Consider the following 24,870-nt stretch of genomic DNA (forward strand, 5'->3'; position numbering starts at 1 on the left):
TTAGCTGAATGTGAATGATGTGTTTGAAAATGCCTCGAGTAGCTTTCAGTAGCTCAACCTAACCTACTGACTGATTCATGTACTGACCTCGACTCACCCCTACCCTATTGACTGATCCATGTACTGACATCGACTCACCCCTTCCGTACTGACTGATCTATGTACTAACCTTGACTCACCCCTACCATACTGACTGATCCATGTACTGACCTCGACTCACCCCTACCTTACTGACTGATCCATGTACTGACCTCGACTCACCCCTACCCTACTGACTGATCCATGTACTGACCTCGACTCACCCCTACCCTACTGACTGATCCATGTACTGACCTCGACTCACCCCTACCCTACTGACTGATCCATGTACTGACCTCGACTCACCCCTACCTTACTGACTGATCCATGTACTCATCCCAACTCACCCCTACCATACTGACTGATCCATGTACTGATCCCAACTCACCCCTACCATACTGACTGATCCATGTACTCATCCCAACTCACCCCTACCATACTGACTGATCCATGTACTGACCTCGACTCACCCCTACCATACTGACTGATCCATGTACTGACCTCGACTCACCCCTACCTACTGACTGATCATGTACTGGTCCCAACTCACCCCTACCTTACTGACTGATCCATGTACTGACCTCAAGTCACCCCTACCTTACTGACTGATCCATGTACTGACCTCGACTCACCCCTACCATACTGACTGATCCACGTACTGACCTCGACTCACCCCTACCTTACTGACTGATCCATGTACTGACCTCAACTCACCCCTACCCTACTGACTGATCCATGTACTGACCTCGACTCACCCCTACCTACTGACTGATCCATGTACTGATCCCAACTCACCCCTACCATACTGACTGATCCATGTACTGACCTCGACTCACCCCTACCTTACTGACTGATCCATGTACTGACCTCGACTCACCCCTACCTTACTGACTGATTCATGTACTGACCTTGACTCACCCCTACCCTACTGACTGATCCATGTACTGACCTCGACTCACCCCTACCTACTGACTGATCCATGTACTGACATCGACTCACCCCTACCCTACTGACTGATCCATGTACTGACCTCAACTCACCCCTAACCTACTGACTGATCCATGTACTGACCTCAACTCACCCCTACCTTACTGACTGATTCATGTACTGACCTTGACTCACCCCTACCCTACTGACTGATCCATGTACTGACCTCGACTCACCCCTACCCTACTGACTGATCCATGTACTGACATCGACTCACCCCTACCCTACTGACTGATCCATGTACTGACCTCAACTCACCCCTAACCTACTGTCTAATCCATGTACTGACCTCAACTCACCCCTACCTTACTGACTGATTCATGTACTGACCTTGACTCACCCCTACCCTACTGACTGATCCATGTACTGACCTCGACTCACCCCTACCCTACTGACTGATCCATGTACTGACATCGACTCACCCCTACCCTACTGACTGATCCATGTACTGACCTTGACTCACCCCTACCCTACTGACTGATCCATGTACTGACCTCGACTCACCCCTACCATACTGACTGATCCATGTACTGACCTCGACTCACCCCTACCTACTGACTGATCATGTACTGACCTCAACTCACCCCTTCCCTACTAGTACTAGTGAAAAAGTTCCGTTCACTCCTGTCCCTCCTGAGTTGAGTCTGATTCCTACTTCAGTCCACATCCAATTACCTTTCCACAGCTTTCACTTTAATGGAAGCAGAGGGGTTGCTATTTTTAGCCGTTTCACTCTGAGGCACATTTTAGATGATAATTTTCTTTACAGTGATTGGACATAAAATGTCTGAGTCCCTCTTCTCAGAGATAAGGTGCATGATCCTGCATCAACATGGCTGCCGTGCTGAATAAAGTGGACGGACTGGAATGTAATGTTAAATCAAACAGAAAAAAAACACAAAACCACTGGGGTAAAGTGTCCGATTATTATAACACTAATAATGTTTTAATAGAGCACTTTTCAAGAATTCAGGGATGCTTTACAATAAAAAAGCTATTAAGCAATATTAAAAAGAAATGTAAAAACTGCTTGAGTAAAAACATCAAAACTATTTAAACAGCTGCAGTTTGAGGTAATGCATTCACATATGAAAGCATTGACACGCAAGGATCTAGTTCCAAATGTAGAGGGTTTTGTATGAGGGATGGCAAGAAGGTGTGAACGAAAAGATCTTAGCCAGCAGACTGGTGCATAGGGGACTGGAAGATCTCCTAGGTAGTGAGGGGTAAATCTAAGAGCTTTTTTGTATTTTGACTTGAACACATGTTGTAATTGGAAGCCAGTGAAGTTACTGAAGGACAGGATGTGATATGATTTCCTGATATAAGCGAGTATGAGTGAGTAGCCCAGCAGAAACTACATATATGAATATATTGAGCTTGTGTTATGAGAGCCGGGGAAAAGACAAAGACGAAGAGGAGGAGGACAGTAACGACGTTGAGGGGAAATGTGAAGAGACAGGCGACTTCGGAGCTCTGATACTCCTGGGAATCTCCAGGGAGCCTTGTCCTGGCATGCCAGGAGCTCACGCTTCACTTCCCTGGCCATTTAGCTGAATGTGACTCGCTGCAGATCCACTACACAGTGCATGAATCATGGCGTCTAGAGTTCAGCTTTTCCCCCAAAGACGTTAGCCTAATCTTAGTTCATCTTACCGAGAGGTGGAAGTCTTGTGCACCTTAGGCTACACTTCATTGTCAGGCGAAACCGAAGCCTCTTCCCATTCCTGCGTAGATGCAAAGTGACCTATTCAGCCTTATAGTTACACAAGGCCTTGACATGCAGGCTTAATGCTTTGTTGAGTAGTTCATAATCCAACAACATCGAAAGTCATGTAAACACCTTGATCTGATGTCTTTAATTGGGGTAATTGCTGTTTTTTTATGAGTTCATATGTCTGACTACAAAGAGAAATCGATGTCTCATTCCCCCATTCAGACGTGAGAAACGAGAAAGCCAAACTCAGTGACACCTCAGTCCACATGTGCACAAGGTTTTTACCTCAGGTACCCAACAGAGAAATCCTACTACTTCACTCACCCCCTTGAAATGATTATTATGTAGTACAAAACCTTTTACTGCTCACTGCTTATAGCAAGGAGGACCTAAGTTTATTTAAATTTTTCTGTGAAATATGAAAGAAAAATATTCATAGATCCTCTTTCCTTGGAGGACATTTTATTGAATGCTTCTGTGAAGATGGCCTTTGGCATTTTGAAGTGTCGAGGCCCCGAAAGATCAAGCTAGCAGTAATTTGTATGAGAGAGCATGAAAGGACTTTCTCCATGGACACTTTCCTCCTATATTCTTTGGAGCGTTATACAATACAATGGAGCGTTTAACGCGAAGATGCTCCTCAGTGCTCCTCAGTCATCATTTAAAGGCAGGTTACTAAGATTATAACCTTGAAGGGAAGATGATGAAGAAAAAGTCCCCCCCACCCCCCACTCCTTTCAGTTTTCTTGAATTCTTCCGAAGGCTTCGACCACACTAGATATGAGCTGACCTGCTCTTCACAGGGAGACGTGCCTATTTGAATTAGCATCTGAATGGCTTTTTACGGCCCTTTTATACTGTGCTGGGCGGTTGACAGAAAAGGCGGGAACCGGCGCGGGTTCATGTTGAAGGGGAGATGCTGTGAAACGACCAGCTTTAAAAAAGTGCAGAACGAAGCCTCTTGATGGGCCAGGGCTGTGTATATAAACAGTGACCACTCAGTAACACTTTCCTGGTAATAGACCTCAGGGTGACATCTCCTCCTCTGCTGTGCCTGTCTGCAGTCATCAAGATTTGATAACCCAGATTTGCGTTAAAATTCAATAATTTGGCTATGTTTCAGATTCATGTTTTTCAGTGTCCTGTGTGTGAAACAGGAGCAGAAAACAGAACGGAAGTGTGAACCTGGGTGTCATATTATATACAGTAGTCCAGTCACCACTGGTTTTGTATGATGGCAGTGTAAACAGCTGAGTAAGCTACAGAACCTCCCCCGATCCCATCTGTACAGTAGAGGGATATTCCCAGCTAATTATTCCTTAACCTCTATCTACCATGTTAAACTATGTACTTCCACAGATTAAAAAGAATCATTCTATCTATTAACATCTTTGTGCAAATATAACAAAAATAATTTAATCTTTACTTAATATTTTTACCAATAGCTCTGGGCAAATACACAATTTTGTAGAATATCACAATTCAATAACTGACAGCAGTAAAGATCTTAAATAAATGATTACTCTTTACATTGCCTTTAAATGGCTTCGAGTTTATTTAATCATAAACAGAATACAATAGAAACGATGTTAGTAACACCAAGGTAATGGGTTTTCTTCCAGGATGCATTTCTACTGATAAATAGGTGAGCTGCTCTGTTTGCTGTTAATGTGACGTTGTGGCAAAGAAGACGGAGGTAGATGTAGGTGAAGACGGAGGTGGATGTAGGTGAAGACGGAGGCGGATGTAGGTGAAGACGGAGGCTGATGTAGGTGAAGACGGAGGCGGATGTAGGTGAAGACGGAGGTGGATGTAGGTGAAGACGGAGGCGGATGTAGGTGAAGATGGAGGCGGATGTAGGTGAAGACGGAGGCAGATGTAGGTGAAGACGGAGGTGGATGTAGGTGAAGACGGAGGCGGATGTAGGTGAAGACGGAGGCGGATGTAGGTGAAGACGGAGGTGGATGTAGGTGAAGACGGAGGCGGATGTAGGTGAAGACGGAGGCTGATGTAGGTGAAGACGGAGGCGGATGTAGGTGAAGACGGAGGCGGATGTAGGTGAAGACGGAGGCGGATGTAGGTGAAGACGGAGGTGGATGTAGGTGAAGACGGAGGCGGATGTAGGTGAAGACGGAGGCGGATGTAGGTGAAGACGGAGGTGGATGTAGGTGAAGACGGAGGCGGATGTAGGTGAAGACGGAGGCGGATGTAGGTGAAGACGGAGGTAGATGTAGGTGAAGACGGAGGTGGATGTAGGTGAAGACGGAGGCGGATGTAGGTGAAGACGGAGGCTGATGTAGGTGAAGACGGAGGTGGATGTAGGTGAAGACGGAGGCGGATGTAGGTGAAGACGGAGGCGGATGTAGGTGAAGACGGAGGTGGATGTAGGTGAAGACGGAGGCGGATGTAGGTGAAGACGAAGGTGGATGTAGGTGAAGACGGAGGCGGATGTAGGTGAAGACGGAGGCGGATGTAGGTGAAGACGGAGGCGGATGTAGGTGAAGCTCTGGACTGTGTGGCCTGTTCTCCAGTAGAGAGAGTTTGTGAAGAAGGCAAGGGTTAGTTTGATAGTTATGGTTTCAAGTCAAAGGAACACGGAGAACGTGTTTAAAATGTCAACACGGGTACCTGTGTCTACTCAATTTAAATTTCTGTTGTGAGTTCAGTAAAAAAAAAGAAAAGCTCATTGATTTGAATATTTACAGTAGTATGTTCCCGTGATGCATCTTAACTCAATTTGCAACACAATAATATGTATCACCATTTCTGGAGACAACAGTCATTTGTCTAAATGTACACTTTCACCCAAGCATGTCAATATGTGTCAAATTATGCTTTTTAAGCAACGCAGGCATGACAATAAAACCTGGACATGAACCTTTCTCTAGTTAAGTGCAACGGTTTCTCTTGGATACAGGGGAATGCAGTGGTTATACAGTCTCATATTGTCAAATGATTTTTGCTACTGATTGCTTGTGCAGGTTTCTGCTACTGTTATTGGTTTAAACTGTTCTGAATTCACACATATGCACAGATATTCAGTCAGTGTTCCACAGGTGATAAAATCGAGACAGACGTTGATCCCGAGATCAAATCGAGACAGACGTTGATCCCAAGATCAAATCGAGACAGACGTTGATCCCGAGATCAAATCGAGACAGACGTTGATCCTGAGATCAAATCGAGACAGATGTTGATCCCGAGATCAAATCGAGACAGACGTTGATCCCGAGATCAAATCGAGAGACGTTGATCCTGAGATCAAATCGAGACAGACGTTGATCCCGAGATCAAATCGAGACAGATGTTGATCCTGGGACATTTCTGCAGTTATGCGATCAGCACATGAAATTTTGTCCAAGAGTGATGAAACTTGCTCTGTTCTTCCCCAGTACGCAGTTTGGACGGCGCTCTGGGTGGCCTGGAACGTCTTCCTCATCTGCTTCTACCTGGAAGTGGGAGGTCTATCCAAGGTAAGATAAAAATCAGGAAGACCTCCACAGGTGCTTCGATCTACTTTAGATGTCACGCCCCGCTCACATTTGACACTAAAATTAGCGACTTGGTTCATGAACTTTATAACTAAGATTGCCAGATCCACCAGGCTGTTGCGTCTCAGCAGACTGCGTGCGAGGCCGATCTATGGCAACTGTGTGTAAGGCGGAAGTAGTTTCCCCACATCCGACCTCGGAACAAGCTGACGGTCTGGAGTCAGTTCGGCTGTCTGAGATGCTGCATTAGGGGCATCACTGCATTTTGCTGCTGTGAACTGTAACATTTAAATGTGAAACATCTCCCCTCAGTTTCACATGTTTTAGTCTTTTTTGTACCACTTGTGAAGGTGTTTATGTATCTGTGGTTGGGCCGTGCCTTCGTTTTTGCTGCTTTGCTCTGACCTGTGTTGAGGTCTGCCTGAAATCAAAGCTAAATAAAACCACAGGTTTTTCCTGGGAGAGTTCTGGTTTGCAAATGGATTCAAGGAAAATCCATCAGGTGTTCTCTGTGAGAAAGCAAAGCTGCGTGAAGATTCCTCTCTATCCAGCCTCCCAAGTGTCAGGTCAGGGGCACACGGTCCAGAGAATGCAGAATTCAAGCTCATTGTAATTCACAGGCTCTGTTGTTTGTGTTTGTGTGCGTGACGGCTTAGTGTCTTGACACCCAGATTCCTTGCTCATGTCTCGAAATGTGCTAAATCTAATTCAGTGATGTAAAGCAATAAAACAATGATCGTAATGCACTGATGCTATGACTGATGTAGCACCCTGCAGTCTCTGTGTGTAGCCTGCTGGAACCGAGTGGGGTTTATAAGCTAAATCAGAAGCGACTGAGCAGGGAGAACTCTAAGTTGTCCAGTGGTGTGACCAGAAACTCTAAAATGTCCAGTGGTGTGTCCCTACAGTACGAAAGCTTGACACTTCATACAGCATATGCACAGCAGAGTTTGGGTGCAGGCGGTGTGACGGGGTACGTGGTTGTGTTTGAACCTGGCCAGCAGCTTTTAGATCAGCAGTTATTAGCAGCTCTAAAGATGATGTCTACAGCTGGCTGGCCATCTTGCTGACACTCTAGACTCAGTTACCAATTTAACAGCTACACAATCATTCAAATATGTCTGCCGTGTCTTAGCCGCATGGTTAATGGCGGAAGTAAGTTGGGGAGGAGCCTTCTTCCTTTCTTCTACCCTGCTCCTCTCGCCCCTCTGTCCCTTTGTGTCCCCAGCTAGGGGGGGGGGGGGAGGGGGTGGGGCTCCTGCTTTCATCCGCCCCATTCTCATGGCTTGCTCCGCCCCCCATTCACAGCACTCTCTCTATTTTACATCTACTGGACCTCCCACCTCCCGTCCAATACATTCTCGGTCTCTACGGAGGCCCTTCCCCCCAGCTCAACGCAACACACGCGCTCCTGCTTGTTCTAAAAAAGCCCCATTCTCTCTCCTCGATCTGCACGGAGTCAACGGCGTTCTGAATTAATGCTTAAGTGCCTGTTGATGAATATTCATTAGGCGAGGCGACCTGCTGCGTCGAGTGCGTCTGCTCGGGCTGCGTTTGTCTGTGCGTCTGTATTGTGTCTGTCTGTCTTTTCATCCCCCCCGCTGCCTCTTTGTGCATTTGTGTGTGTGCGTGCACACCTTCATGCAACTGTGTGCATTCAAGCATGTGTGTAGGTCTATAGTGATAAGCTGGTGCAAAAGCAGTGACCCCCTCCTGTGTTTGGTGGATGAATATGTGTGAGAGTGTGTGCGTGTGTGTGTATGTGTGTGTGTGTGTATCTGTTTGTGTGTCCTCCATTAGCCTTGCTCTCCATATGTAGCTGTGTGAGCAGTGGTGTGTGTGTTTGTCCATCTGGTGAATTAATGCTTTAGCCTGGCCCTCGCCAGCTGCTCTCTCTCTCTCTCTCTCTCTCTCTCTCTCTCTCTCTCTCTCTCTCTCTCTCCATGCCTCATTCTCCTTCTCTCTCCCATTATTTAGCCCCACCTGATGGCCTGTTATGGTGCCCTCACTCCCCCAAATTACACAGCGCTACCACAGCTCCTTGAACCATCACTGCAGGACCCAGCTGCTGGAGTTACATCCCCTTTAACCCTGCGAATGACCGCAAGTGATGTACAGCAAACCCTCAGAATAATGGTGTCACATACAAACCCTTATAACCTTAAACGTGTAATTAAATTGACAAATTCGCCACAGTTAAGTGCTGTGTGGTTTGGATTCTGGTACAACCCAAGTAGGAAATTGCAGTGAACTATACAAAAAAAATTGAAAATAAATTTAGTTCAGTCCTCCTGTGGAAACAGTACTTTCTCTCTTTTTTCGACGAGTGGGCCTCCCATGCATGGATACAAGCTATTGCTGTCTGTCACCCACAGTAACCATGATTAAATGCACCATCAGATAAGACAGCCTCAAGTGACCTCCTCCCCCAAGCCCATAAACACACACACACACACACACACACACACACACACACACACACACACACACACACACACACACACAGCCCATACTGCAGACTTTGATAGTAATGATTATTTGTTTATCCATTTCCCTAAGGGAAGTCCCACAAAGCCCTTTGCGACTCAAATCTTCATTTTCAGGGACTCCTTATTCTCTAATTTACATTTCCATTTAAGGCGATAATGACAGTGACAGCCGGCAGCATTGCGGAGGCCTGAGGTAGAACTCCCCACCGTGGACAAGCGCATCCATGTTTACATCGTGTTTGCTCCCACTCAGAAAGTCTACAAGACTTTGCCAGTGATAGCAGTGATACGATTACAGTAATCATAGATCCCTGAGCTGCTGTGGATACAGACAGCACCATTTCTGTTGTCTTAACAAAAGGCATGGATGGATGGATGGATGGATGGATGGATGGATGGATAGATGGATGGATGGATGGATGGATGGATGGATGGATGAGTGGATGGATGGATGGATGGATGGATGAGTGGATGGATGGATGGATGGATGGATGGATGTATGGATGGATGGATGGATGGATGGATGGACAAACAAATAGTTTAGTTGTGAATGTATTTACTAACTATGGCACAAGAATGTGAATGCAGGTCTTAACAGAATGACCCCACTGGGATGCTGTATCCACTTCTGTGCCCTGTTAGTGAATGTGGTAATGCGTGTATATGTGTGTGTGTGTGTATGTGTGTGTGTGTGTGTGTGTGGGTCTGTCTGAGGGGCTGGGGAACAGGATCTTCCTCTGTCGGTGTAATCAGCATTGTTAAATTATGCATGTCTTGCATTACCACAGCCCAGCGTTACACTACTTCTGCTGATATTGACGTCTCTGGCGGTGATGGCAGCTCCTGTCTCTCTCTCCATTCAGGATGGCGACCTCTTGACCTTTAACATCTCAGCACACCACTCGTGGTGGAGTGAGCACGGCCCGGGCTGTGTGCGGCGTGAGGTGCCCCCTAGTGGCGGCCGAGGCTCCGACACCCACTCCTACGTGTCAGTGACGGGCTGCCTGCTGGAGTATCAGTACATCGAAGTGCTGCACAGCGGCTTTCAGATCCTCCTATCGGTAAACACGCCCACACCAGCCGAACACGCCCACACCAGCGGAATACACCCACACCAGTGGAACACACCCACACCAGCCAAACACGCCCACACCAGCCAAACACGCCCACACCAGCCGAACACGCCCACACCAGCGGAATACACCCACACCAGTGGAACACGCCCACACCAGCCGAACACGCCCAAACCAGCCGAACACGCCCACATAGCTAAACACGCCAAACACGCCCACAGAGCTGAACATGCCCACAGGGCCCAACACACCCTCAGAGCTAAACAGGCCAAACACGCCCACAGAACTGAACATGCCGAACATGCCCAGAGAGCTGAACACGCCAAACACACCCACATAGCTGAACACACCCACATAGCTGAACACACCCACATAGGTGAACACACTCACATAGCTGAACACACCAACATAGGTGAACACGCCCACATAGGTGAACACACTCACATAGCTGAACACGCCCACAGATCTAAACACGCCCACTTAGCTGAACACGCCCACATAGCTGAACACGCCCACATAGGTGAACACACTCACATAGCTGAACACGTCCAGAGATCTAAATACGCCCACATAACTGAACACGCCCACATAGCTGAACACGCCCACATAGCTGAACACGCCCACATAGCTGAACACACCCACATAGGTGAACACACTCACATAGGTGAACACACTCACATAGGTGAACACGTCCACATAGCTGAACACATCCACATAGCTGAACACACCCACATAGGTGAACACACTCACATAGCTGAACACGTCCACAGATCTAAACACGCCGAACACGCCCACATAGCTGAATACGTCCATGATGCCAAACACACCTACAGAGCTGAGCACATCTGTGGGGCCAAACACACCCAAAGTGCTGAGCACATCTGTGGGGCCAAACACAGCCACGTGGCCGAACACACCCACCGAATGGACCTGAAGGAGCCCGAAAATCTGGCACCTGCTGTGGCTTTTCTATAGATACAGAAATGAATATTCAAAGTGTCTGTGTAATGCACTGTTTATGAATATTCATAAGGCTTAGTAATGCACATTCCCTACATAACTGCATGCCCAGTGGCCACAGAGTACATGATTAGAGTCCTCACTAACACTGAGGAGAGTGCGTGCCCCACATTATAAGCTATTCATTAGGAGCCTGATGAATGGCGGTTAGCGTATGTACAAGAAACACACACAGGTTGGACCGTGTGTGACCTGCAGTCAGGTTTTATATTGAAGTGGACTTTTCCAGCGCCAGTGCCATGATTATACAGTACTTGCTGTAGTTCTAATAGAGATGATGGTGGTTGTTTTGTGTTGAAGTGGTCGCTTGAACTGAATCCGATGTTTGAGTGTTTCAGGTTTTGTCAGGCTATGTTACTGTATAATTGAGTCTCACCCGTCTGCTGAGTTAAAGTGAGGCAGAGGGTGGAGAAGCTGTGCTACGTCAGTAATGATGAAGTATGATGACGAGTATTATGCCAGCAGCTAAAACACTCAAGTAGCCAGAGCTACTGAATCAGAATTTCCATTTTTTAGATTTTTAAGCATGGTGTAAAACAGCATCGTATCACACTTGACAGTACTGTTTCCATCGTGTGGTAACTGGAGTCCTACTGACTCCCGGTTCAGCTTGTTTTAGAGTTCTTGTTTGCTTTTATCTTCTCCTGAGAGAACACAGGAGAGGTGAGCCACGGGTCTGGGGCAATAAAACTGTCCTCTGAGCACAGACACCAGTACCAGAAGGTTCTCTAGGGTGATCATTAAACCCTCCCATCTCACTTCGGGGCGAGAGCTCACTAACATAGCCTTCTGCAGCTCAAGGACTTGGGAGACCTGCACACACACACACACACACACACACACACATACATACATACACACACACATACACACACACACACACACACACACACACATACATACATACACACACACATACACACACACACACACACACACACACACATACACACACACACACACACACACACACACACAAAGCGCCTCAGCCAAATTCATACAGACTCCCCAAAAAAGCAACAATAAACTGACCCTAACAAACATACACGCATGTACACATACACTCTCTCTCTCTCTCTCTCTCTCTCTCTCTCTCTCTCTTTCTCTCTCTCTCTCTTCTTTTCTTCTCCAGTGTTGATCCTTCAGCACTAATCTCCCATGCTCCATGGGAAAGGTCTGCAGATCAGGTTCTGACACTCCTATGCAAGTGTGTCCTTGGCAGAGGAAGCTGGTCTCACTCCTGTTGCCATTGCCTGATTGGCTGGAATGGTCCGAGTGTTTTCCTCTTGTCTTTGCTTGATTGGCTGTAATCATCCCTGTGTTTTCAGCCCGCTACGTTCTGTACGTGAGGTCAGAGAGAGTTAAAGAATTCCAGTCTTCTGGGTTGTGAGAACCAAGAGATGCTCAGTGTAACCAGTTTCATTTCAATGGGGATGCAGGGGATGGCTGTAACTATTCCACCTTAATAACTCCTTCAGAGGAGAACAAGACAGATGAGAGAGATAAAGTGAGGATCGAGTCTAGATGTTACATGAAGAATGAAAGTGCCTTTTGAGTTGCTGAAAGTTCGGAGGCATCACCTGTCAAGGAAGAGAGAGAGTGTGTGTGTGTGTGTGTGTGTGTGTGTGTGTGTGTGTGTGTGTGTGTGTGTGTGTGTTTGTGCATTTTTAAATGGTTCTCCCCTTTAGCCTGATGCTTTAACCTTTGTTGGCTGCTACCTGAGACAGCTCATAATCACTGACCTTCAGACCTCTCCTCCTCTATCATCACGCCATCATTTTGTTCCACTCGTCTGTGTACTGCCAGAAGCTAGTAACACCCCCACCCTCTGTTCTTTACATTCTTTAATCGAAAATATTTACTCCGCATATTTACTCATTCAGTTATTCATTCATGCTTTTTTCGGTCTATCTTATCTATCTATCTATCTATCTATCTATCTATCTATCTATCTATCTATCTATCTATCTATCTATCTATCTATCTATCTATATATATAATCTCTCTCTCCCTCTCTATCTCTCTGTCTCTCTCTAATCTGTCTCTTTCTCTGGTTCCCTCTATCTGTCTCTCTCCAAATGACTGGCGCATTCTTTTCCCCTCCTACTCTTTCCTGCATTGTACTGTAAGGACGTAAGTGAGCTCCTCAGAGGCAGAGATAGTCCTATTTTAAATGGCTGCTTAGAGTTCTCTCTTGGAATGCCTCCTTTTCCTGGGTGTGGTGGGCAGTTTATCCCAAAGAGGGTGTGTGTGGAATGTGAGGAAGTTCTTTCATTGTGCAAGTTGTCATCAATCTGGGAAGTGGTACTTCATAGGCAGAGATGCACCATTTTGTCATGATGTTCATGCAGAGTATTGAGGATTATGCCAATCTCACTGTGATGAGCAGTGTTAGTGAAGGTGCAAATGACTGTGAGGGATGACCAGGTGAATTTCATGAGACGTTAGTTGTTACTTTGAGTCAGTCAACACGACACGCAGGCTTCGAGTCTGTCAATCAATCGACAGAAAATCAGCTCGAACCATAATTGTTGTGCTGCCAAACATTTTAACGACAGTAGTGTCATATAGCTGTGCATTGAGGTTTTCCCCGATTTCTTAAATTTTATGAAGTTGTTAAAAGAATGACAGGAAAACACAGCTTAGTTAAACTGTGTAAAGTGTAGAGTGGCCAGACACACTGCACAACGTGATGCGTGTCATTGTTTCCTAGTGAATGACAGTCGTGAGAAACGTGAACACTAAACACGCTGGGAGTAATGTGTGCTGCTAGTTGGTCATAACACCACCGTAGCATTAGTCATGTCTCCTAGACTGGTACTGGCTTGAGCTAGTTATAAGTACATCGAGCACACTTAGTATAGAGGTCAGCAACGTTATAGGCTCTTGCTTCCTTAAGGCAAGAACCAGGCAAAAGACCGCCAACCACCACCACTTCCACCACCCACCACTACAACCATCACCCACCACCACCACTACCACCACCACCTTTACCCTCCATCATCACTACCACCCACCACGACTACCACCACCCACCACCACCACTGTCATAGGCAGGGTCGATACTTGGGGCTCGGGAAGTAAACAGACTGCAGAGAATTTTGCTGAGGATCTGGCTGTGCCAGTCAGCTCAGTCTGGCAGGTAGAACGGATCAGTGAAACCATTTGGACACTCCACAGCCATGACAGGACTTCCTCTTCCTGTACCTCTCTAAACACAGGCAGGAGCTCTCTGCTCTTGAAAGCAGTAGCCTACCCATTGACATTGACATGACACACTCTCTCTTTCTCTCTCTCACACACACACGCACACACACTCACACACGCGCACAGAAGCAAAACACACTGGTGTCAACACTGCATTTCAGTCACACATTTCTAGAGCTGTGTTCCTACACTATGTCTGAAGAACAGGTGAACAATAGATTATATTTGTAAGTACTCAAATAGATACAAATAACATCTGGCACAAATAACATCTGTAATAATAAAAAAGCAGAAAGTGAATCTAACATTTAATTAGGCGTCTGCACAACTAGCGACGTATCTTCTTCAAGATAGGGAGGACATCTGGCAGAGGCTAAGCGTTTGTAATTAAGCAGTTGTTTCAAAAGAACAGGGAAGATTTCAGAGAAGAGTTTCAAAAGGTTTTCTTGCATAGCATATTTGGATGACAGTAGATTGTAACGACTTGATGAAAAATACATTTGTTTGTAAAAACAAACGCCTTTAGTTTTCTTCTTCTGCTTTTTATTTCCACTGAGGATCCACAACTGCTCTGCTTTGATATTGCTTTGATTCGGAAAGTTCTAGAGAGAGAAATGTGGTGTTAGTTTGCAATTCTGTAGCTGAGGTGCGGTGTTTTGTAAACTTATGGTGCACGGGCTCTCTCTCACATGACGAAATTATTGTCACTGGCCTTCACAGCTTGTCATCTTTCTGTCCTTAATTCACAGTTTAAGCTTGTGTGAGTAAACTTCATTATTCACACCAAATGACACTAGTAACTTATACGTGACACAAAAATGGGGTCAATTGGAGCTATTGAAGGTTTTAAGGAAATGAGAATAATGTGATGCCTTTGTTGGTTTGGATAGATGTTGGTTGCTTGTATAGAAGACATCTCCAGACCAGACCAGAGCATATATATATATATATATATATATATATATATATATATATATATATATATATATATATATATATATATACAGTATATATATATATATATATATATATATATATATATATATATATATATATATATATATATATATATATATATATATATAAAGAGTTATATAAGTAATTCCGTCCACGCAGTGAGCACTACCTCCATGTGCAACATGTATATGCACATTTTTTAAAGCAAATGTCCAGTGTTCTTTGTAGCAGAGCCATGGATTTTGTCCTTAGTGCATTTTCTTAGCCTCTCGGCTCTCTGTATTGCATTGTCACACCACCTGCACTCTCCTGCCCTACGGTAGAGCCCAAATGGGTTTTCTGTAAGCTTCAGTTTACTGAGGGCATGCTCTCCACTTGACTCAGTCACTGGCAGAATAAAGGGATCGTGACACGCCCACGCCCCCATCCTTTGCTTACACCCCTGCGTCTCTGCGGCTCTCGGGGGGGCTCAGTGCTACAACAGTAGCACCGGATGCCGCTACGATGTGACGGGGTGTGAAGACGACTTCAAGAGCGCCGGTCCTCGCCGGGGTTTGGTGACGGCTCGCTGCAGGATGCGAGGCGCCTGTCTTTGACATGTTTCTGAAGACGCGGCATGCAAAGGAATACGCACATCTACGTCGTTAGCATGGAACGTGCACGGCATCGAGAAGTAAAGTGAGCTGACGACGTGTGTACGGCACCACCGTATATTTGGTTTCTAACGATGTCCCTTGTGCCCCGACGTCACTTCGTCTTTCTGATTTTCTTCATTTTCGGTTTGATGCCCACAGCATCAAAACCCAATAGTTCAAATATTTTCCATAGTTTCCTTACATTTGTTTTCCTATTGGTTAAAGCCAGCCTGAACATAGAAAAGATGCGATATAAAATTTGATATTACAAATTACACCCATATAATACAACAAGTGCTGTTCTCCATGCCCTCTTGTAGCGTGACCCCAAGGCATTGGGGTCAAGGTGTTTCCTCCGTCACCCTAGACAACAACTGTGCTGCTGTTTCAGGTGTTCCTGTGCGTGCGCTCCCGTGTCTGCCGGACAGGTGATGAATGACAGTTTAGCCTAAACCACACACATTTGCCCATCAGGCTGAACTCACTCTGCTCACTGGAGGTTGCTAATAGTGCCAGAAACGTGGACGCTTCTCGACAGGCCTGGTCTGCATGGCTTCCAACCAGGTTTAAAATTTGTTGTGCAGAAGAGAAAATCTAGAGAGGGAGTTTATATTAAGCATGCGTCTTGGTCTGCCTGACGTTTCCCTGTCAGCCTAACTCCATTATCATGGCCGTGGTTCCTGCGGTTGGATATGTCACTTTCCCAGTCCTCCAATGAATGTAACACCACCACTCGCTTTCTTTCCATCCTCACTGAAAAGTCCTTAAATTAGATCGAAAGCTCTTTCGAGTCCCACTCGCTATTAAGATTGGCACTGTGGACATATTTCACTACAGGGACGTTCGCTATTTAAATGAGATTCCAAGGATTACTCCGCAAATGATTAAATAATGGGAAATGGCATTTGTCCTATCGGTATTTGATCTTTATTTAAAATCACATTGAAGATCCAGTGACCACACAGCTCACTGACTTTATTTAGCCGGTCAGGTGAGTGATAATGGACTCATTGGCTAATTATCTTTGTTCTCATTATCTGTCTCCATGCTGTCTGCTCATGGTGCTGTGGGGTCCTTCATGGTCTTGGAACTGTTCAGAATCTTCTCCAATAAACTGTAGCAGCTTTCATGCCATCATTGGAATTAAGCATGTGGCGTAGCATTCTCTTTAATTCAGATGACAAAAGAGCTTCTCTTTGTTTAACGTAAATGGGGGTTTTTCATGGTCATGGGGTGATTACCAGTATAATAAGTAGTAGGGCTGCAGCCCCCAGTTGTTTTGATAATTTTTCATTTTTGCTTTTTGTGTTGGTGAGTACAAATTTATCCCCAACAAGCTCACAGTGTGGTTTTTAAATTATGAATCTTTCTGTAAGGTGCATATAGTGCCTTGTTTTCTCAAAAGTACAAGGCATATTTGGTCTTTTTTGATCTTTTGATCTTCCACCGATATAATGGATATTCTTGGCAGATATTCTTGCCTTCTCTTTCCATTTCTTTACTTCCACTTTTAGAGTGAAGTAATGAGTTAGCTGCGGATCAAAGACATTTTGGTCCATCAGTAGTATCAGTAGTAGTAACTGGTGGAGATGCATCTGGTGTTGTAGCGCCTCCTTCCTAGCAACCTGAGAAATGCGCGCTGGCTTTTTAAGCGTGCACATGAAAGCCTTGCCTACGGCGTGGGGCCGTTTGTCTAGTTTTGAAGGCTAACTCGTTGGGGGGGTGTATTTCAGTGTAGGACCTGTCTGGGTCCCAGCTTCATGGTGCGATTAGCACAGTGGTTGAGGACCGCCCCATGTGTCTTCTAAAGAGCGTTCACAGCAGGCCTAGACTGACCCTGCTGTCGCGATAGTTATCACCTTCCAACCTCAGAGCAACCTCCACCAGCAGTGCTGGCTGCTATATGTGTGCCCTCCAGTGATGGTAGTATGGTAAAAGTAATCTCAAAACCCCAATCATCTCTGATCTAGTACCATGCCACTCCACAGCAGGCTTCATTGGCTGCACTGCTCCATGTGTGAGTGGTGAGAACCGTTTTGCTGTTATGGGCTCTGACAACACTTTTCACCCCCTGGAATGTCTCCTGGTACTTTTTCTCAAACAATTTGGCAAAGAGTGTCCTCGAGGGATGAGCCTTTAGAGTTGAGGCTGGTGATCATTGTCTAGCGTGCTTCATCCTCTGCTGTTACCGCTCTCAGATACCAGCATGTTCAGGACGGTGCATCGTGACAGCTGTTCGTGGTGGCGAGCTGCTCTTTTTCCTGAAAGAAGTGAATTAAATAAATACGTTTGAATATGCACTGCAACACAATATCTATATGCACGTCACACCACGCTTTGTTAAAAACGATTGTGCAGGTGACTCGGTGTGATTAAATGTTGCACACACAGACAGGGCACAAGCAGGCTGATGGGCCCTCGTCACATTGATGAGAGGAAGTAGACACTGTGCCGTCCGCAGTGACCCTGTCATTAATGGAAAGTGATTGTGTGTGTGTGTGTGTGTGTGTGTGTGTGTCTCAGAGAGAGAGAAACGTGAAGTGTCTTGCTGATGGAAGTGTAAATGATTATTTATGTGTATGCATAAAGAGGTTTTTGTATGCGTGTGTGTGCGGGTTGTGTGTGTCTAAATGACTAAGAATTGTTTACTGTGTTGAATATTCAGGCAGGTATTTCTTAGTTTTGTGCGTGCCTTTAATTTAATTTTACATGTTTTTGATCCAGATGCATCCTCTGCCTTCAGTCTTTGCCTTTGGATTTTAATTGCTCTAAACAAATAACAAATAAAAAAATAAACACTCTGATAAATACTTCCCTTTGTTAATGCAACGGTAGAGCACACCAAATGTACTAGCAAAAGCTATTTGCATAATGGTATTAATCACAGCATGTTGGTATGTTAGATGGTAACTTATGGAATAATGACCTGGTCATTAATTCTCATGGCAGTGGGAGTAGTTCTGAATCTAGTGATCATGGGCAGAGCCTTGGCCCAAATATCCAGAACCATGATACATTAGATACAAATCTTACAAGCTCTGGTTCCACATCTAACATTTTTATACTCTGTAAAAAAATCAAAGGTTCTGACCTTAGCCAGCGAGCTAACCGCAGCTGAGGTTTGCTTATTACATCTACCAATTCACCCACCAACTGGTATGGACTCACCTAAAACATCTCTGCTGTTCACCAGCAGTTGATGGGACTGACTCTGTTGGAGTTGAACCATCTGTTGCTGATGGCTGTGATTCACTCCTCTTCCAAAACATCATGTCCATGTTTACTACCCACCACTGCTTGCTCATGCTTATTTGCTGAGGTGAATCACTTTAACGACTTTAGCAATTACCAGCTAAAGGAAATTCCATGATTGTTTTTAAATCCTTTCTTAATATTAATTAGAAGGCGATACGTTTTTTCAAACATTGATTTTACCAGTCCAATTAGAGAATTTTAAATGTTTATTAAATGCCACATACCTGCTCTGCCCCTGGATGTGATATTCACCAACTTTGGGTGAAAACATTTGCTAACAGACTACATTTTCATTAGAAAAATTGGGGTGACACATTAGGATTAGGCAGAATATTCAGCAGTCTGCAACCAACCAGCAATAACTACAAATCTGTATTAAATTACTACCTAAATTTAACATTTGCTGGTAACCAGTATGGCTGCACAGTGTGTAGATCACTGGAATATTGGGCTTTGCAGTGCTCACCAAAAGGCTGCAGGATACAAATGGACCTACCAATCACTGACATTCCAGGTTACAGCTCTGTAACCTTCTACCGTTGTTGTTGTTGTGTTGTTGTTGTGTTGTTGTTGTGTTGTTGTTGTGTCCATTCTCTTTCTTCTGGTCATTTTGCTTCTTTTTCATCTCTGTATATATATGCAGTGCATGTTTCTTTTCAATGTTCAATCCTTATAGTCCCCACATGCATTTTTGAATTTGAAACAGGTTTGAATATAGAACATCAGAAAAAAGAGAATTCATGAATTGAAAGCCACTATCAGCAGAGCACAGCAATGAAGAGCATCTCTCAGAACATAACAGCAGTGGCTCGTTTACCCTTTGTGTTTCACAGCAGAGGGCCTTAGTGAGTGATCCGCTTACTAGCTGCGTTTTTCAGGCAATTGGGATTTGTAGTTTTGTAATTTATATCTACAAGAAACATCTGAAAACATTTGCCCAGGGACACGGCAGTTGAGATGAGAAATACAGTTTGTGCAGTTTTCAGATGTACCTGTGGTTTTTGTGGCAAATTGTTGGCCTGTATGAAATGTCATTTTTGCTAATAATAGAGATGACACAATGCCAGTTTTCTTGCATTTGAATGTTTTTCTTTAAAAAAAAAACACAGTGGAGTTGTGGTACACTTGTTTGAGTAAAACTTTGTTTGTGCGAGATTGTATTGTATATGCTGTATTTCTGGAGATACCATGTATGGATGTGACTATTTATTTATTTATTTTACAAGACAGGCATTTCATCTTTTTCCTTCCATTGCCATATAGTGTGTCTCTAAGTGAGATGGTCAAATCAAATCAAATCAAATCAAAGTTTATTTGTATAGCGCTTTTCACAACACATGTCACAAAGCGCTTTACAGGATTTAAAAGGTTAACAATACTATGGGTCCAGAACCCTAATGAGCAAGCCAAAGGCGACAGTGGCGAGGAAAAACTCCCTATGATGGTGGGGAATAGGAAGAAACCTCGGGAGAACCAAGACTCAAAAGGGAACCCATCCTCCATTGGGCGGCCCGTTAACACACAAATTACACAAAATACAGACAAATACACAAGCCACACACAAATCACACAATCAGACTAAGTAAAGGTAAAAATGAAAGTTCTGGGTTTTGATATTGTCATTGTAAATGTCTGTTGATGAACGCCAGGCTTTCATTCCATGTCGGAGCAGCGATGCTGGTATTGTAGGCTCCGACTGCAGTGTTTTTACTGCCTTGGTCGTCATCTGACACAAGAAACACACACACTCATTCTCTCTCTCCCTCCCTCCCTCCCTCCCTCCTCAGTGTGACTGCCTTACTCACTGACTCCTGAAATGTACACTATAGTTTGTCTGCATTGTTTTCTCATTACTGTAATTTGACATAAACTTCATATTGACCTTTAAAAATTTCCTTGTTGTGAATTTAAGCAGTAAATCATTCTTCTACCTGCTACACATCCCACATACACCTTGCACTAAAACACTGTAGTTACTCTACAGCTAGGTATAAACCTGACTGTTGTCACATGACTTGCTCTCTAACCTGGCTGTTGTCACATGACTTGCTCTCTAACCTGACTGTTGTCACATGACTTGCTCTATAACCTGGCTGTTGTCACATGACTTGCTCTCTAACCTGACTGTTGTCACATGACTTGCTCTCTAACCTGGCTGTTGTCACATGACTTGCTCTCTAACCTGACTGTTGTCACATGACTTGCTCTCTAATCTGGCTGTTGTCACATGACTTGCTCTCTAACCTGACTGTTGTCACATGACTTGCTCTCTAACCTGGCTGTTGTCACATGACTTGCTCTCTAACCTGACTGTTGTCACATGACTTGCTCTCTAACCTGGCTGTTGTCACATGACTTGCTCTCTAACCTGACTGTTGTCACATGCCTTGCTCTCTAACCTGACTGTTGTCACATGACTTGCTCTCTAACCTGACTGTTGTCACATGACTTGCTCTCTAACCTGGCTGTTGTCACATGACTTGTTCTCTAACCTGACTGTTGTCACATGACTTGTTTTTGGTGGGTTGCTGCCGAACACTTCTGTGGCCGGATTTGTGATGCTACTGTATTAAACATTTTTAATCCTTAAATATTTAAATCCCTATGATAGAGCCAGTATTTTTTGCAGATACAAGTACGATATGCAGGGTGACGATATAAAAAAATGGGAGGGTATTGTTTCCTGAAGATCACTTTGTTGGTGTGTTGGTGATCTAATCTAATACAGGCACTTTTGTGAATAGCTACATACAAACACACTGAGAAGCAGTCTAACCAGAGGGTACCTGTAAGTTGTGTATATGATCGACCAATTGTGGCGTGTGAGAAGGCGGGATCTACATAGAATGGTCAAACCAAAGTACAAACAGCTACACACTGTATGGAGACTGTAGAGAGTAAATATGTACATGATAGGAAGGCCAAATATCAGACATTTTAGACATTTTTGAAATTTGAAAAGCCAGACACAGGAATTTTAGGTCCCAAGACGAGAACATTTCACATACAGGCGCATCACAATAAATTAGAATATTATCAAAAAGTTAATTTATTTCAGTATTTCAATGGACCTACACCAGCAGTTTGGCTCCCCAAACCATCACTTCACACTAGACCTCAAGCAGCTTGGATTCTGGACTCTTCCTCTGGGACCTTGATTTCCAAATGAAATGCAAAATTTACTTTCATCTGAAAACAACACATTGGACCAACACCAGCAAGCCTTGGGATAAAATAGTGGGATACAACTGTGTTATATCAAGACCAAAGTCAGCGCAGCCATCTACCAGGAAATTTTAGAGCACTTCATGTTTCCCTCTGCTGACATGCTTTTTGGAGATGGAGATTTCATTTTCCAGCAGGACTTGGCACCTGTCCACCCTACCAATACCAATACCAAGTACCAATACCAGCTTTAATAACCACAGTATCACTGTGCTTGATTGGCCAGCAAACTCTCCTGACCTAAACCCCATAGAGAATCTGGAAGAGGAAGATGAGAGACACCAGACCCAAAAATGTAGATGAGCTGAAGGCTGCTGTCAAAGCAACCTGGGCTTCCATAACACCTCAGCAGTGCCACAGGCTCGTCTCCATCCCACACTGCATTTCTGCAGTAATTCATGCAAAAGGAGCTCTGATCGAGTATTGAGTGCATTTACTGTACATACTTTTCAGTCAGCCAACATTTTCTGAATTAAAATTATTTTTTCAGTTGGTCTTATATACTATTCTAATTGTCTGAGATAATGACTTTTGGGTTTGCATTGGCTTTTAGCCATAATCATCAACAATAACAGAAATAAATGCTTGAAATGGACCACTCTTGTCATATATATATATATATATATATATATATATATATATATATATATATATATATATATATATATATATATATATATGTTTTTACGTTTTATTTTGAATTACTTAAATAAATTAACTTTTTGATGATATTGTAAGTTACTGAGATGCACTTGTACATGCTCCTGTGATTGGCGTAGACCTGTTAATACTTGTGGAACTTTATCACTTCTTAGTGTGTCTCATGGTTGACAGGTGATTCATGTGAGGCCCAGATCTGGATCAGTGAGAGGAGTGACCCAACTTTTGTTTGACTGTCTGTGGAGAAAATTAGTATGTCAGTAATGAGAAACCATGCCTCTGTTATACTTTGCAGAATCTGTAGCCTTGTAACCTAGAACCCAACACAACTTAAAGATGTAGCTAACGTAACACCAAATCTTGCCCAGAGTTGGTTAGCCTAGAGCCCCATACAACCTAAAGATCTAGCTAACCTAAAGCTAACCAATCCCAATCTAGAATTGTAGCCAACCTAAATCTGTAATTAAAGATTAACCATACAACCGTCTTGATCCTAACCTGGGTTTTAGCCTCTGGTCCAGATTGCCCCTTTTATCACTGGCTGGACGGAGTTATTTTATGGCAACAGGAGTCTCATCTATGTGCAAAATTTGCCCTCTGTGTGAAAACAGATGTGAAACAACAGATGTAACAAAAAGAACAGACAAGGAATATCTGGAATAGGCTTGTCCCGATCCGATATTTGGATCGGATCGGCCGCCGGCATTTGCAAAAAATGCGTATCGGATCGGCAGGCACGAGAAAATGCCGATCCAGACTTCCGATCCGGGTTTTCCAGCGCACCCATTTAGATAATCCATTCCAGTTTTTGCTGTGTTTTCACCAGTGAGAGTAAAATCCGGTGCACATTTTCTAGCACACCTTCAGCACACGAGCATAGCATCTCCCCAATTTAGCTCAGTGTCATCTCCTAACCATTAAGACGGCCATGTAAATTTGAAGTTATCGGTAAAAATGTCAGTTGTGTGGGATTATTTTACCTTAAAGGACGACTAAGACGAAGAGGTAGAGTGCAACATATGCCACAGTAAAGTCAAGCGTGGTGGTAAAGCTGTAAGAACTTTTAATACAACGAATCTAATCATTTTAAGCATTTAGCGAAATACCACCATAAACAACATGAAGAGTTTCTAAAGAAAACCGAAGACAAAAAGAAAGGTCCTACAACAAAGGTCCTACTGGCAGAAACGTTTGCGAAGCGTGACAAACTGCCACTTTTTAAAAATACAATTTACAATATTATTTGCACTTATGGCTTTTTAAGCCTTGGCTTACTGATGCCATTTCTGTTTGTTATTTATTATTTTATCTATTTTGAGTTTATTAATTGCTAAATAAACAGGTCAGTTTCTCTTTACCAACCATTGTGTATTAATCAAACACACCTAATTCAGCTGGCTACTTGTTATCAAGAGTAAAACGCTTTTCAACATGAGTTTGACAACAAAGTAAGTTAGCTAAATAACTTTAAACTTTAATACATGCTCGTATAGGCCAGTATCGGTATCGGCCGATATCGGTATCGGATCGGAAGTGCAAATACATATTGGTATCGGATTGGAAGTTCAAAAAGCTGGATCGGGACATTCCTAATCTGGAACGTCAGCACTACTGACTGGACTTGGTCTGAGGTCATTTGTGGGGTCAGAAAAGAAACTTTGGGACCCATCAAGGCTTCAACGCTCAAGCATGTTAGGAAACAATAAGATCAGAGTTTTGTTGAATAGAAAGGAACAGAAAGAGAGAGAGAGAGAGCACACACTCGCTCCAGTCAGTGCACAGAACAGGAGAAATAAAACAGATGGTGGGATAAAAATCATGGCCAGACACAGTGTTACTGTCAAATAAATGGAGCATGGCTTCAAGGCTATGAGAGGCTAAATTGTAAAAGTGTTAATGAAAGAGGTTTAGAAGTGTTCTCCAGAGATGCTGAATTTGAGAGCACCGTGATGGTTAAAGTTTAGGGTAGTCGTTTTTGTGCCACACTTCACCTAAAGAGTCCCCTGAAGAGGGAGTAGTCATTAATTGACCCCATAAAAACAACAACCGGATTTATTGAATAAGTGCTGTTGAAGA

At 44.1% G+C, this 24,870-nt stretch overlaps 1 protein-coding gene across 4 annotated transcripts in view; it reads left to right on the forward strand.

Annotated features, from left to right (window-relative positions):
* The window catches only part of nkain4 (sodium/potassium transporting ATPase interacting 4), a 46,441-nt gene that overhangs the window by 13,401 nt on the left and 8,170 nt on the right, over positions 1-24,870 (forward strand). For all 4 annotated transcript variants that reach the window (XM_076984319.1, XM_076984318.1, XM_076984320.1 and 1 more), the window contains exons 3-4: positions 6,175-6,255; positions 9,626-9,823. In XM_076984319.1, coding sequence (XP_076840434.1) covers positions 6,175-6,255; positions 9,626-9,823 — 279 coding nt within the window. The remainder of the gene's footprint in view (positions 1-6,174; positions 6,256-9,625; positions 9,824-24,870) is intronic.

Source organism: Brachyhypopomus gauderio, chromosome 21 (assembly GCF_052324685.1).
Source record: "Brachyhypopomus gauderio isolate BG-103 chromosome 21, BGAUD_0.2, whole genome shotgun sequence".
Taxonomy (NCBI): Eukaryota; Metazoa; Chordata; class Actinopteri; order Gymnotiformes; family Hypopomidae; genus Brachyhypopomus; species Brachyhypopomus gauderio.